Consider the following 15,270-nt stretch of genomic DNA (forward strand, 5'->3'; position numbering starts at 1 on the left):
CACTCCCTCATTGCTCTACTTAATGTTCAAGTTCAAGCCTCAGCTCTGAGCAGCCCTGTGGGCCCACCAGACAGCTCTTCAAACCACTCCTTCCTGCCAGGTCCAGTGTTGCCAGGTGCCCACAGCTGCTCACAGAGCTCAGGCTCTGCCCTGGGACTCCCCAGCTGATGAGCTGCAGGCCAGAGAAGCAAGAGGGGAACAGCCGAGGCCTCCAGGGAGACTGAGTGCCTCCCCACCACCTGTCCCCTCCCTTCTCACCCAACCTCCAGCCCTTTCTGCAGCTCGACTGCTGGAGCTAAGGCCCCAACAAGGCCCCATAGGGCCAGCATCACTACCTCAGTCAGGCTGGCCACACCCTCTGTCAAGCTTTGGCTTGGCAGTGGGCCTAGCAATGTCCCATGCAGCTCTCTCTGCCAGGCTTCTTCCAGCCCGTGGAGGGGTCCATTCTCCCCACCTCCCCTTCCCCTGGCTCCTGATGCTGATGCCTAAGTGATTTGTCCCGCTTTGAGCCTCAGAGTCCTTATCCAACCAATGGGCACACAGCCCCTCCCTAACTACCTCCTGGGCCAGTGCTAGGATCCACTGTGAGTCAGATGAGGAAGTGGGCTGGGAGGAAGAGGCAGAAGGCAGCCCTCAGGGGGCTAGCTGGTCAGAAGCACGTAAGCTGCTCTGGCCTGGCCTTAACCTGGGGCTTCTGGGAGCTGGGCCAGCTGTCTGTGCACCCTTGCAGGTACAGGATGTCTGCAGCAGCTGCCAGGGGCTTCCAGATGCCCCAGGTTTGGCCCCTGAGACATTTTCTCCCTAGCTCTGGGATAGCCTTATCCTGAGGCCCTCTGTATTCTGGCAGAGAGTGGGGGTGGGGGAGGAGGCCCTTGCAATCTTACAGGACAGACCATCAGGCTGTTTCACGGCACCTGCCTAATACCCTGGTCTCTCCTCCATTTCTCCTCTGGCACCTAGAACCAAGTCACCCTGAGCCAGCGCCAGAGTTCCTGCCCACTCGTGAGTAGGACAACATACCCAGGAGATACTGCTGCAGCTGGACATGGACTTGTATGTAAACACAAGCGCATATATGTGGGGAGGGGTGCAGAATATCAGGATGGGGGCAACATGAGAGTGACCCAGGATGGGCAGTAGTGAGCTTGGGGTAGGAGTAGGGGATGTCCACAGAGGCCTCTCCTCTACAATGGTGGCCCAGTCACCATCCAGACCTTGCCAGGTCTAGTGCCCCGTGGTCCCCACCCTGCTGCCTGCTCAGCCTGGCGGCCTTCCTTTACAGCCTCCTGCCAACAGAGCCAGCCCCCTGCCCCCACGGGTGTCCATGCCAGAGCAGCATTCCGCAAGCCTGGCTGCATCTCCCCAGCAGAGGCTGAGCAAGGGGGCCACTCAGCAGTGGTCAGTTCACACGGCTAGAGGGGCACAGTGGGGCCTGGGCCTCTGGTCCCTACTCCTCTGGTCCCTCTGTCTCCTGGCCCTGGGCCAGTCACCTTAGATGATTTGATCGCTGCAGTTGTAGTCCTGGGATTTAAATCTCCTGCCCTGGGTGGCCCTATGCAGCATGAGGCCGCCAGGTAGGTATGGGTCCACTGGAGCCAAGTCCTGGAGGCACAGAGCAAAATGAGCCCTGCGCCGCCCTGGGATAGGGATGGGTGACTGGACCAGTTGGGGACCCCAGACTCACCCCCAGGTCAGAGCAGCCCAGGCGAGAGGGTGGGGGTGGTGAGCGCGGCTGGGGTGCGGGGCTCAGTCCCTCAGCGTGGGATCCCTCAGGGGAGCGGGTGGAAGCCTTTTCTGATCGGATCCGGGGCCCGGCGCGCTCAGCTTCCTGATTTCACGGCAGCTTCCTATCCTGGCTCCCCCTCCGTGGCGCAACCGGAGGGCAGCGATGTTTGACTCCTGGACGAACTTCCCGGCAGAAAGGAGGCTCAGCACGGGAGGGTGGGGCCGGGCTCTATCTGCTCGGATATGAGCAGTGGGGACGGGCTGGGGGCTGGAGCTGGGGCTGGCGGTGGAGGGCAGCCTGCGGCAGGGCGGGCTGCACGGGGACCGCGCACACCACGCGTGTCCGCGCCCCCCGCCGGCACGCAGGCGGCCTGGCCCTTTAAGCGTCCAGACGGCGGCCCCAGCTGACGCGCGGGCTCCAATCGGCGCCCCGCGCCCCCCGCCCGCCGCGCCCGAGGCTCTGGGGCCGCAGCTGCTCGGCGCTGGACTCGCCGCGGCCCTGCGCCTCCGCCTGCCCGGCCGCGCCCCCGGGGGCCATGGTCGCGGGGCCCTGCGCGGGGGCGGCCCCCAGCGCGGCGCTTCATGGAGCGGCCGTGGCCTGGCCGCCGGGGGCAGCGCGATCCCGCGGGGCCCTGTGAGCCCCCAGCGCCACGGCACCATGGTACGCAGGGCCCTGCCTGTCCCCCCGCTTATCCGCCCACCTGCCAGCTCTGACCTCCCAGGCACACGGCCCGCGGGCTCGGGTGGAGGGGCTGGAGGGATCTTCCCCCCTCCCCCGGTCTCCCGGCTCCATCTGCTGGGTCCCGCGGGCCGGGAATGCGGCGCTGTGGCGCTGCTCTCGGTGGGGAGGGGGTTAAATTCCTGTGGTGGGGGCGCCGGCGCGCGAGGCTGAGGTCTTGCTAGGCACCGGCGAAGGGGGGCGCTCCCCTGCGCCCGGACGGCGCCGCCCTCGGGCTGGGTAATGGGGGGAAGAGGGAGTCGGATTCCCGCCTGGGCCTTGGGCCACGTGGGCGCTGGAGCCGCCCTGCCTGGGGATTCGGGATGACCCGGGCCAAGGGGGTGTGGGAGGACACCCAGAGCTCCCGTACCAACTCCTGTGTGACCTTGGGCAGATCCCCCGCCCTCTCTGGGTCTATTTCCAAGGGAAAGAGGGGAGGTAAGTGCACAGAGGAGGCTGGCATGGACACTCCCTCACCAAAAGGAGGAGCCTAGAGGTCATGAGCCTGTGCCCCCTTGCTCAGTCTGGGCCCACCCACTGCTGCCCAGCATAGAAAGAATTGACATGGGAGGGGGGCGCAGATGGACTCCCCAGGTTTCATCATGGGGCCTTCCAGGGAGGCTCTGAGGCAGGGTAGAGAGATGAGGCTTCTCATCAGTGAGGCAAGGTACCCCTCAGGTGTAGAAGGCTCTGACTTGGGTGAGCAGCCTGGAGAGATGTCTGGCACCTGGCCAATCCCCAGCCTGACTTGGGGCAAGGGTTTGAGGGCATGAAACCCCCTGGCAACCAGAGTGCCTGACCACCTCCCTGGTCCTGCATCTTAGCTAGGCTGGAGTGACCTGGACTGCAGCTGGCACAGCCGGATGGGGAGGGGCACGCATTGCTTCCGGGAACCAGCACATCTGGCTGTGGAGGCCAGCACAGCTGGTGGGCATTGTGTGGGAGGGGCCAGACATGGGGGTGGCTGAACCCTGCTGAGGGGCTGCCAGTTGTGGACTCGGGCAGCATCTCTGTGCCCAGTCAAGAGAGTCCAATCAGGTCGTGAGGTTTAGGGCCCCCCAAGGGCCAAGGATGGTGCTGCCTTGGCTGAGAGTACTACCTTAGCAATGGAGTGTTTGAGAAAGCACTCCCCTCCTTTCCTGCTGAGAGGCCAGAGGGCCAAAGTCAGGCCTCATTTGGCCTAGAGGCCAAAGTGCACGTGGGAAGGTTGCCCTTTCCCTGTGGCAGGTGGGCACAGGTGGGCAGTGGAGGGCATTCCATAAAGGGAGAGCAGAGAGATCTGGGGCTCTGTTGCCTGGAGTGGACTTCCCCCAACAGGCCTGGCTTCAGCAAGCCCTTATCCAAGCCACTTCTCCTGCCACTCTTTGGCCTCTGGAGGCCCTAAGGAGCCCCTGTTGCAACCCAAGTTGTACCCTGATCCTTCGCTGACCTGCAGGTGCAGTGGCTCTAGGGAGGAGGGAGCAGGTAGAGGGGATAGTGGTGAGTGTGGGGAAGCACGGCTGGTCTCCAGGTGGCGGGATGTTCTCGCTTTTTAGGTCATTAAAGGCTCAGAAATCCAGCCATGTGGGGTCTAGCAAGGAAGGGGTGGTCTTAGCAGAGCTGGGAGTCCAGGGGCTCTGGACTGTGGAACCCTCTCATTCTGAGCCTCGGTTTCTCCATCTGTGTAGTAGGGGTTGGTCCCAGAAGATGAATCAGAATGAGTCAGAGGAGGGAGATGGGAGGGGCTTGGTGCCACGTCCCAGTTAGATTGGCCAGGCCTGGACAGCCTGGGACAGAGGGGCAGATGGATGGCTTCTTGGCTGGGGTAAGGGGTGTAGTGGAGAACTCAAGGAAGATGGTAGCCTTGGCCAGGGTCCTGGCCAGACTGGGATGTGAGGGAACACAGGATGGCTGCTGCCCTGGCCGCTGGGTGTAGGGGGCAGGGTCCAGGGCAGGCCTGGAGACAGGTGGCCCCTGGTGGCTCAGGGAGGCTCCTCCTGAGGCCCACGGTAGGTTTCTCATTCAGGTGACTGAGAAGTGGAGCTCAACCACCACCACCCCTGCCCAATCCCAGCCTACCCACTGCTGTCCTGGCGATGGAAGGCCTGGCATGGGGAAGGGGGGTGGTAGGCTGTGGATGGATGGGGCCAGGATTCATCCCAGGGTCCCCAGGGAGGCACTGACAGCTATGGAGCTGATGGTTTTGTGGCCATCAAAATATTGTGGCAAGGTACCTCCGGAATGCAGGAGGCTCAGACCTGGTTGGGCAGGCCCTGAGGAGAGCCAGAACCTGGAACCAGTGGTGCTGGTCCAGCTGGGCTGGTGGTTGGTGGATATTAACAACATCTGCACATCACTGTGCGATGGTCCTCGTGCAGGGACTGGGCAGGCTGCCTGTCTGTGCTGCCCACCTTTTGGGGAGGCTGCTGTGGTAGAGCCGGGGGTGACTGAGTTGGCCTCTATTCCAGGCAATTCACAGGTGCTGGATGTGGCCCACAGGCCTGATAGTCTGACCCATCAGACATTGAGGGCCTCCCCTAGGGCTCTGGAAGCCCCAGCTGGTGTGGCCTCTAAGGCAGGGCTTTCCCAGAGCCTGTGGACATGGACCGTACCTGACCTGGGGTCTGGGGGTCTACGGGGAAAAGGGTCTGGGGCAGGCCTTGGGGGCCTCCTGCCTGCAAGCATGGTAGGCAGGTTCCACAGCTGTGTCCTTCCACCCCTGCAGAGCCCCTGAGTGAGAGAGAGCTGCTGGGGGCTAGGCCTGAGGCTGCAGGCAGGGGTTGGTGACAGCCTGGCCCAAGCCCTGGCTGTGATGAGGGGACCTCACCAGGCAGTGCAGCAGGACCAGAGTGGGGAGAAGGTATAGGCCCTGAGCCTGGATTTCTTCACAGGTTTCAACTTCTGCAGCAGCCACATGGCTGTTGCAATGAGGGGTTCCCTCAGGTGCTACCCCTTGGATTCTGTAGCCAGAGACCGGGCAGTGAGCAGTGAGCCCGGCTTCTGTTCTTGAGGTGTTTGGGGCTAGGCAAGCTTGCTTTTATTGGTATGTGTGAGTGAATATGTGGAGAGAATCCACGGGGCTGAGGAAATGCTGAAGGAATGCCTGTGGCCCTCCTGGGGTGACCACCTGGTCCCGGTGTGCCTGCGATGGTCCTGGTTCTAGCACTGAAAGCCCTGCACCCCAGAAAATGCCCAGGTCCCTGGCAAACCTGGATGGTTGGTCACTGTGGTCTCTCTTTCATCCCCTTTCCTTCCCTTTCCCTTCCTGGGATGACTTTTCCCATTTCCCAGGAGATGACCCAGAGGCCCAGAAAAGTGACAGGACCTGATCTTCAGCCTCAGAGGGTCACGAGTGGAGCCTGAGCTCTGAGGCAGCTCACTCAGGCTTGAATCCCTTCCTTGCTAGAGTTTCGGCTCTGTTGCTGTAAAGTGGAGCCACGAGTGATGGGCTGCCTCCTGGATGGCTGGCAATGCTGGGAGTGGTGCTGGGGGAAGGGCGGGCAGGGGCCCACTGGCCTTGACCCACTCTTGTGCCCTCTGTCCCCGCAGTTGCTGGTTGAGAAGACAACTGACTCCCCGGCGGCTGAGTTTTCGCTGGTGGAGGACGTGGCGCTGCACTTTGCCTGCTTGATGGGCCGCCTGAACGAGCAGCGCCTCTTCCAGCCTGACCTCTGCGACGTGGACTTGGTGCTGGTGCCCCAGCGCAGCGTCTTTCCGGCACACAAGGGTGTGCTAGCCGCCTACAGCCAGTTCTTCCACTCACTCTTCACCCAGAACAAGCAGCTGCAGCGTGTGGAGCTGTCCCTGGAGGCACTGGCACCTGGTGGCCTGCAGCAGATCCTCAACTTCATCTATACGTCCAAGCTGCTGGTCAACGCGGCCAACGTCCACGAGGTGCTCAGCGCCGCCTCATTGCTGCAGATGGCTGACATCGCTGCGTCCTGCCAAGAGCTGCTGGACGCCCGCTCTCTAGGCCCACCAGGTCCGGGCACTGTGGCCCTGGCCCAGCCGGCTGCCAGCTGCACTCCAGCTGCGCCGCCCTACTACTGTGACATCAAGCAGGAGGCCGACACCCCAGGCCTGCCCAAGATCTATGCCCGCGAGGGCCCTGACCCTTACTCGGTGCGTGTTGAGGACGGGGCAGGGACTGCTGGTGGCACAGTGCCTGCCACCATTGGGCCAGCCCAGCCCTTCTTTAAGGAGGAGAAGGAGGGTGGTGTCGAGGAGGCCGGTGGGCCCCCGGCCAGCTTGTGCAAGCTGGAGGGTGGAGAAGAGTTGGAGGAAGAGCTTGGGGGTTCTGGCACCTACAGCCGCAGGGAGCAGTCCCAGATCATCGTGGAGGTGAACCTCAACAACCAGACACTGCACGTGTCCACAGGGCCAGAGGGGAAGCCAGGTGCCGGGCCAAGCCCGGCCACCGTGGTTCTGGGCCGGGAGGACGGGCTGCAGAGACACTCGGACGAGGAGGAGGAGGACGACGAGGAGGAGGAGGAGGAAGAGGAGGAAGAGGAAGGTGGTGGCAGTGGACGGGAGGAGGAGGAGGAGGAGGAAGAGGGTGGCAGTCAGGGAGAAGAGGAAGAAGAGGAGGAGGACGGGCACAGTGAGCAGGAAGAGGAAGAGGAGGAGGAAGAGGAGGAAGGGCCTAGTGAGCAGGATCAAGAGAGCTCTGAGGAGGAGGAGGGGGAGGAGGGGGAGGTTGGGGGCAAGCAGGGGCCACGGGGAAGCCGAAGCAGCCGGGCAGACCCCCCTCCCCACAGTCACATGGCCACACGGTCCCGGGAGAACGCCCGGCGCCGGGGTACCCCTGAACCTGAAGAAGCTGGGCGGCGGGGTGGGAAGAGGCCAAAGCCATCCCCTGGAGTGGCCTCTGCATCGGCCCGAGGGCCGCCAGCCACTGATGGGCTGGGGGCCAAGGTGAAGCTGGAGGAGAAGCAGCACCATCCATGCCAGAAGTGCCCACGAGTTTTCAACAACCGCTGGTACCTGGAGAAACACATGAATGTGACCCACAGCCGCATGCAGATCTGCGACCAGTGCGGCAAGCGCTTCCTGCTGGAGAGCGAGCTGCTGTTGCACAGGCAGACAGACTGCGAGCGCAACATCCAGGTGGGCCTCACGTGGCTGGGGGCAGGGCAGAGGCTGTCCAGGTGGGGCTAGGCCATAACTGGGCTCTGGGCACCCAGTGTCTTGCTGACTGCATTACCTAGGTGGTCTGCGGAGACCAGACTTAGCCCCCAGACAGGCTGGCCCAGGCCCAGTTCTCAGGGTGGTTAGAGCTCAGGGGTAACATCAAGCCGAGCTTCCTGGGAGAGGTGGATAGAGTTGGGCGCATGAAGAGATGTGCAGAGGATTGGAACAAACAGTACCCTTGGCCAGAGGGACAAAGGGGACACATGGACTTGGGAGGATGAGAGTGGAGAATTGTCTGAGCAGACAAGGCCAGAAGACAGGCCACTCTGGGTGGGATGAGTCAGATGGGGTTTTAACAAACACTGGGGCTGTAGGAAGGCCAGCAGGGCCACTGTGTATAGTTTCACAGGTTGTGCACTGCAGCAAGTGAGCACACGATGGGAGGAGGGGTTTGCCCAGAGGGATGCCATCCTCCACTTCCCACAAAAGTGCTGTATGGAGGAGGGGGCAGCCCAGCAGGAGGCAGCCCCCACTTTCAGCTCTTTGGGGATGCCAGCTCTCATGGGCCTGGGAAAAAGGGATTGGGTGAGAAATTTGGGAAGAGCAGAGGCTGCTGGGGTAAGCAGGGGAGCTGAGCTGGCTGCTGGGCCTTGAGCCAGCCTGAGTCTGTTTGTGCCAGCCTCACTTCTCAGGGTGGGGTGGCACAGGGCCAGCCAGTCTCCCACGGGTGGTTTTCACCTCTTCTGGCCCGGGAGAAGGGGGAAAGGTAGCAGGTAGGTGGGTGCTAATTGCCTGCGCTAATTGCTAATTGCAGTGCCCTGTGGAGAAAGTGTTACCCGGGGGTCACCTGGTATCCTGCCCCACCCTTGTGTACCTGTGCCCACTTGCCCGCCTGCTGGGCTGCCCTTTGATGCTCTAACTGCTGCGCACCTGAGTCTCCCTCCTGAAGGAAAAAGAAGCTTCTGCCCCATCCAACCTGAGTACCCTGACCAATTTCTGCCCAAGCCTTGGCCTAGCCTCCATCCCTGTGGGGTGTCCTGCATAGATGGGCAGGACAAGGGTCCAGGAGAACAAGTGGGGGGATATGGTCCCCAAGATCCCCCACCACTCTCTGTGCCTGATGGGACCTTGAGCCTCCTGCTGTCCTCCTCAGCCAACGCCTCTGGGACTCATCCTCTTGGGGATATCCATGGTGTCATGGCACAGGTCCCAGCAGGAGGAGGCAGCAGTGATAATGGCTCACTCTGTGGGACCTGTTATCTCTGCGTGTAGCCTCCATACCAGAGGGCGCCCTTCAGCTAGTTGTCTGCCTTACCTCTATAGACAGACAAAGGGTGATGCCTTTGGAAGCCCTTGTTGAAATGAGCCCAGAGGGGGGAATTTCCTGAAAGAGGTGACCCCTGACCCTAGTTAACTCAAGGATGAAGGAGGACACCAGGCTGTGTGTTTGGGGGTATTTAAGGAGTTTTCATCCCCAACCTTAGAAACATCAGAGCTGGCTGGCTGTTGGCATCAAGGGCTCTCCAGCATATTTCAAGTGGGAAAACTGAGGCCAGACGGGGGCAGTAGCTTGCCCAAGTCCAAGACCCTGGGGACTCAGGACCCAGGGCCTCAAGTCCTCTTATTCTGCAGTGTGTGACATGTGGCAAAGCTTTCAAGAAGCTTTGGTCCCTCCATGAGCATAACAAGATTGTGCACGGCTACGCAGAGAAGAAGTTCTCATGCGAGATCTGTGAGAAGAAGTTCTACACCATGGCCCACGTGCGTAAGCACATGGTTGGTAAGTCTGGGTCACTGGGGGATGGAGCCGGAGGATAGAGATGGACCAGCTTCTGGCTGGTGGATGGGAAAGACTTCACATCCAAGGGCAATGTGAAGGGGTGAGGAGGCCCCTCTCAGCTAGGAGGCCTGGGGAGGTTGGTTCCAGTGGCAGGTGTAGCCTGGACAGGCTCTGGGGCCAGGGCTGGCATGTACAGTTGGGCAGGCTGCACATTGCACAAGGGTGCCTGGACAAGATGGCAGGTGGGAACCGGAATCAAGCTGGCACACTGCTAACCAGGCTGTGCATCCTGGCATGGGCTCGTGTCCACCCAGGGAAAGGAATACCTTTTCCTAATTATACAAAGTGCTGTATGGGCTGGTACAGGCCCTGTGTCAGTTTGATGACAGCTGTGCTTCTGATTCTTTCTTACCTTCTGGTCCTCATAGGGCTTCAGGCCTCTCTGAATGCAGCCTCCCCTCAGGGTTCATGCCTGGACACAGTAAGGAGGTCCCCCAATTGTGTGTTTTGGCCACTCCACTGCCCCAGGCAAGGCTGCCCACCCGCTGTATGTGGGCCTGGCAGAGTCTCATGTCCCTACAGCCCTGCCTTCCTTGCCCGCTCCAAGTCTGGGCCTTGAGGGGGAGGGGTAGCCAAGGCAGACAGTGAGCCGCTGGCCAGGTCCTAATCCCTTTCTCCATGAGACTGTGCTGGGGGCCCTCCAGTGTGAACTGACTGGAAGCTGGGACCCTGCAGCCTAGGTCTCAGCCAGGAGCATGCTGGGTAAACCAGGACTGGTGTCTGTGAGCTTGAAGGGGAGCCTTCTGTCTCCAGTGGCCACCTACCAGATCCTTGAAGAGTTTGTTAGTCCTCACCTATCCGTGGGTGCTGGGAGGAGTGCAGCTAACTTCCTCCAGACTGCTGGCTAGGGCCTGAGGCCAGGGCCTTTCTGCATATGTCCCCTATAAAGCCCACCACCCCTGAAGCTCAGGACCACTATGAGTCCCTTTTTATAGGAGAGGAAGCGGAGGCCCAGAGAGACTGAGTGGGAAGCCAGTGGTTGGGCCAGGATTTGAGCTGAAGCCAGGTCCACCCAGGGTCCTTCCATCCTTCCCTGAAGCTTTGGGGGCAAGGCAGCCTTGGCCACTTCCCTTGACCAGAGGCTAAAGAACCACAGAGCCCCGGCACGTCTGAGGCAGACCTTCAGAGCAGATAGGAGACCCAGCCATGGAGGCAGGGGGCCTCTCCTGGGAATCAGCACAGGTCCTGGGACAGAGTATAAGGCCAGCCCCAGAGAAGGGTGGTGGCACAGGGCTGCCCCAGGAGGCAGGGTCTGGGCCCAACGTTGGGGTGCTTGGGCAGGCCCGTAAAACATGATGGCCCTGGTGCCCACCTCGTAGCCCACACCAAGGACATGCCCTTCACCTGCGAGACCTGCGGAAAGTCCTTCAAGCGCAGCATGTCCCTCAAGGTGCACTCACTGCAGCACTCAGGGGAGAAGCCGTTCAGATGTGAGGTGAGCTTCCATCTCCTGCCTGGCCTGCCCGAGGGGCCACCTGGGAGGGGCAGGAATCAGGGAGCGCAGCTGCTGAAAAACAAAGGGCTAGGGGGTGGAATGTAGTGTCCAGAAAGAGAGAGGCCTGCCCTCTGAGGTCTGCAGCCCCTGCCTCCCACTCCCACCCAGCCCCTACTCTTCTCTGGCCCACTCCCATCCTGCCCTTCCTTCCCCAACTCAGCCTCACACACTCAGGGTGGGAAGTGTGTGTGGGCTACAGCCCCAGGAGCAGGCTTTCTGGGGAGGCGGATTCAGGAGCATCCCAGGCCTGGAGCTCAGATGAGACAATAGAGCTGCAGGTGGGGAGGTGGGGGCAGGGGCTGGGCGTCTGATCAGGAGGAAGGATGAGGGACCTCGTGCCTTAAGCATGGGGCTCCCTCTACTCTGGCTTTTTCCCACTTCTGACCCCCATTCCCCACCTAAGCCTTGGGTGCTTGTGGCCTCTCCTCTTGTGCCCATGTACTGCCCACCCAGATGCACCTCGGCTTGCCCTCATGTCCCCATCTCCTTGCCCAGGAGCCCCTGAGTGTGTCCCTCCTTGGCCCTGTGGCCACAGGGGAGCTGTTCCCTCCACAAAGGCTGCTCTTCTACTCTGTGCCTGGGCCTCACCCCCAAACCCCACCCCCAGAACTGCAATGAGCGCTTCCAGTACAAGTACCAGCTGCGGTCACACATGAGCATCCACATTGGCCACAAGCAGTTCATGTGCCAGTGGTGCGGCAAGGACTTCAACATGAAGCAGTACTTCGATGAGCACATGAAGACTCACACAGGTGCGGCTGCCCCTGGGGACGGAGCTCGGTGCCGGGCCCGGGACCCCTTCTCAGCCCCGCTCAGGACACCTGGAATAATCTTGGCCACACCCCTTCTCAAGTCGGGGCCTCCGCTTACCCATCCTTCCTGCCTCCCAGGGTTGGGTGAGGCTGGCACAAAATGCCCCAGGGTCGGGGAGGATCTGAGAGCGCCAGGGCTGGGCCCCACTATGGCTCCATGGGAGATGGAGGCTGGCCCCAGACTGGGGTGTGGCGACCCCTCACTGACGCCCTGCTGCCCACCCCCAACCCCCAGGAGAGAAGCCGTACATCTGCGAGATCTGTGGCAAGAGCTTCACCAGCCGGCCCAACATGAAGCGGCACCGGCGCACGCACACGGGCGAGAAGCCGTACCCATGCGACGTGTGTGGCCAGCGCTTCCGCTTCTCCAACATGCTCAAGGCCCACAAGGAGAAGTGCTTCCGCGTCAGCCACACCCTGGCCGGCGACGGCGTCCCCGCTGCCCCAGGCCTGCCCCCAACCCAGCCCCAGGCTCACGCACTGCCCCTGCTCCCGGGGCTGCCCCAGACCCTGCCGCCTCCGCCCCACCTGCCGCCCCCGCCTCCGCTCTTCCCCACCACTGCCAGCCCTGGCGGGAGGATGAACGCCAACAACTAGCTGCCGAGCTGCACTCGTGCACCCGCTGGGGCCTGGAGTCAGGGCCCACTCCAGGAGGGACCCACTGCCTTCCCGGGAAGCACAGCAGTGCGGGCCTGGGCCCTGCTCCACCTCCAGAAGTGGCTGGATGTACCCTGCCTGAGGCCCCGACAAGGAGGGGTATGCAGGCTGGCAGGCCCCAGAGCTGGTGGAGGGCATCTCACTCCCAAGTGCCCCCCGTTTCTGTGACTCCTTGAAGCCTTTACTTTTTTTTTTTTTTTGGAAGTGAAGGAAAAAGAAACTATTTACAGCACTCCCCTCCAGGTGAGGGGGGTGCTGGGGGTCTGCATCAGAAAGAAAGGGGCCTGGGCAGCAGGTGTGGCCAGTCCCTCTGCCAAGGCCTGTGCCAGAGGGGTTGGCCAGTTGGAGCCTGGGTCAGCCTCAGCAGCCTATCCCCATGTCCTCTATGCCCCTAATTTGCTTCCTCATCTTGGAGGGTTGGGGGAGAAGTTGGCGTGCCACCCCCACAACCCCTGAGGAGGTGTAGACCCAGTCTGAGAGCCGCAAGCACTGAGGCAGGGCCTGAGACTGGACCTGGGTGAGCATGGGGGGTGGAGGGTGGCGAGGTGCGGAGACTGCAGACCAGTGCTTCACTGTGTGGAGTGGGGCAGGCAGGGGCTGGACCCCAGGGACTTGCCTTCCCCACCCACTCTGCTGCCAGCAGGCCCAGGGATCCCTGACCTGCACCAGGTGGCACCAAGGGTCCTGAGTCCTGGAGATGTCCCCAGAAGCTGCTGTGCCTCACAGCGCTGTGAGCCAGACCCTCTGTGGGCAGACAGGCTGACTGGCAGCACCAGCTTTGGGGGCAGAGTCCTAGGATGAGGCTTGGGCAGTGCTGGTAGGGTTTCAAGGTGCTATTAGTGGGGCAGGGGCAGGGCGGCTGCTCACAGAGCACCCCAGTTCCTCACCAGCTACTCTGGCCATATATCCCACACCAGAAGGAACAAGTGTGGCTGTGTCCATCTCTGCTCCCCCAAAGGCCCGCTCTAGGCCTTATCCTCCCTCTAGGTCCTGCCACAACCTGTCCCTGGCTGGCTCCAGCATCCTCGTCCCTCCTGGGCCTGTGCACCGGTGGGTGGGGCGCCCATAGCACTGCCGGTAAAGGAGCCTGCATGTTCAGGCCCCTTGGGGGATTGGGGGGACTGGGGAGGCGCAGCCTAGACCCAATTGCTTGCCCCCATGAGGCTAGCACTAATAGGAAACCCATTTTTGTTGTCATTTAATGTCTTTATTCCTGCCTTTAATATGGGGAGGAAGGTTCCATAAGCTACATGTTTCCTAGTTAAGCTCTTTCCTATTGTGTTTATACAGTTTTGTTTGTTATACTCTTTGCACCTTAAACCCCCACCACTCCCCAACACTATTGCCTTCCCAGCATGGCTGGAATGGGAAGAGGCTTGGGCCCCGGGGGAATGGTTAGGGGGACTGAACCCCTCTGACTTTATGAGGCCCATGGCACTGGGGCAGGGAGCTGGGGACATTTTAATCATCAATAAACGAAGCACTTTATTCTGTACAGATTTGGGCAGGCCCAAGGTGCCCGAGTGATCTGAGGATTTATAATCCAAGCCACACCACCCTGGTTGTTCTCTGGGCTTGGAGGGTACAGTGCCAGCAGCTTCCTTGCCCAATTGATGTTGGAGCTGTAGACGTACGCTCAGGCGCCCCTGCTGTCCTGGGGGAGAGAAGGTTCGCCCCTCCCCGAGGAAGAAGGCTTCTGGTCAGGCCCCCCACCCCAAGGCTGGGGACTCCAGGCTCCTGCTTTACTGTAGCTCTTTTTCTTCCTTGCACTCCTTGATCTTTGGGCTTCCGTGATGTCCTCAGGGTCCCCCCCTCCCTGTTGCTATTTTTAATCTCTAGTCCCAGTGCCTGGCAGCTCTTTGGAGCTGGCTCACATTTTCCCAAAAAAAGTTGATCTCTCCCAGTGGGCTGTAGGCAGGGACCTCCATGGGTTTCCAACCCCCATCACTGGCACCAGGATCTCCCACAGGCACTGGTGGTGTCATCACCTGCTGGCCCCACTACAGCCTGAGTGGCCGCGGCCAGGCTGAGACCTGTCAGGCCATACTGACAAGCAGAGGTCAGAGACACTGGTGGGGAGCTGGCAATGAAACCCTGTCCTGGGACATGGGTTTCCTGTTCTTGTACACTTCCCCTCTGGGATCAGGTGAGGGGTCCAGACAGCTGACCAGACAGCTTGACAGCTGGTCAAGATGGTCACGGGAGCTCTAGGTGGGCACAACCAACCCCTCTCCTGGGAGGCTCCTGCCCCACTGGGGATAGAAGCCTGTGTCCCTGGTGCTAAGCACTCTCTTCACTTGGGCCATTGTTGGTGGGGGCTCCTTTCCGGCCAGACCACAAGGCCAGAAGCAATAATGGCACCTCAGCAGTTCCAGTATGGATAGGGGTTCCTGTTTTACTAGCTTTTACATCTTTTTATTTAAAACAAAACAAAACAAAACAAAATGTGCCCCCAGATGTCAGAATGAGGAGACTGGGGCACCATACTCACTTTCCAGGGCTGGGGGAAGGGGGACACAGGATCATCCCCTCCCAAGGAGATCTGTGGGGGTCCCACCATCCATCTGGACTTCTCAGCCTGTTTGGCTAGAACTCAGGCCTGGAGTCTGGGTCTGCCCCCTCCCCAGCTCCTTGGGGCTCTCTGGTCTCAGGCCAGCTGGCGATGGGTGGCTAGAGTGATGAACTCAAGCCCTGTGGCCACAGTTCTGGGAGCCTTCAACCCTGGCTCATGCTGCCATAGTCTCCACAGTGCCCTTCACAGAGGGCTTGGTAGTGGCAGAATGGCCATGCCCAGGTGTGTGCTGAGACCATTGACAACTGCTCGTGTACAGGCACCCCACAGCCCCAGAGCATGGGGCACAGCAGGCATGCGAGTGAGAGGATGAAGGGGAATAAAGTCAGTACAACTCGTGTC

At 61.0% G+C, this 15,270-nt stretch overlaps 1 protein-coding gene and 1 long non-coding RNA gene across 5 annotated transcripts in view; one reads left to right on the forward strand and one right to left on the reverse strand.

Annotated features, from left to right (window-relative positions):
* The window catches only part of LOC134758048 (uncharacterized), a 32,993-nt gene extending 30,887 nt beyond the window's left edge, over positions 1 to 2,106 (reverse strand). Inside the window, exon 1 of the long non-coding RNA XR_010132799.1 lies at positions 1,685 to 2,106. This is a non-coding gene — a long non-coding RNA (uncharacterized lncRNA). The remainder of the gene's footprint in view (positions 1 to 1,684) is intronic.
* On the forward strand, positions 953 to 15,268 carry ZBTB47 (zinc finger and BTB domain containing 47). Of its 4 annotated transcripts, none has more exons than XM_055381370.2 (6): positions 953 to 1,053; positions 5,972 to 7,528; positions 9,185 to 9,332; positions 10,712 to 10,827; positions 11,423 to 11,639; positions 11,935 to 15,268. In XM_055381370.2, the coding sequence occupies exons 2-6, from the start codon at positions 6,053 to 6,055 to the stop codon at positions 12,294 to 12,296; spliced, it is 2,319 nt and encodes a 772-aa protein (XP_055237345.1). In that variant the 5' UTR covers positions 953 to 1,053; positions 5,972 to 6,052; the 3' UTR covers positions 12,297 to 15,268. The 4 variants fall into 4 exon arrangements, with proteins under 4 accessions (XP_055237345.1, XP_063559792.1, XP_055237344.1 ...); XM_063703722.1 differs by lacking the exon at positions 953 to 1,053 and adding an exon at positions 1,452 to 1,574; XM_055381369.1 differs by lacking the exon at positions 953 to 1,053 and adding an exon at positions 2,088 to 2,386.
* The last annotated feature ends 2 nt before the right edge of the window (positions 15,269 to 15,270 follow it).

This window comes from Gorilla gorilla, chromosome 2 (assembly GCF_029281585.2).
Source record: "Gorilla gorilla gorilla isolate KB3781 chromosome 2, NHGRI_mGorGor1-v2.1_pri, whole genome shotgun sequence".
Taxonomy (NCBI): Eukaryota; Metazoa; Chordata; class Mammalia; order Primates; family Hominidae; genus Gorilla; species Gorilla gorilla.

What these genes read in the sequence shown, in the direction of transcription:
- ZBTB47 (XM_055381369.1), top strand. An exon ending in ACTGCGAGCGCAACATCCAG is followed by an intron (nt 7,529 to 9,184) that starts GTGGGCCTCACG and finishes CTTATTCTGCAG; the next exon opens with TGTGTGACATGTGGCAAAGC. An exon ending in CGTGCGTAAGCACATGGTTG is followed by an intron (nt 9,333 to 10,711) that starts GTAAGTCTGGGT and finishes CCCACCTCGTAG; the next exon opens with CCCACACCAAGGACATGCCC.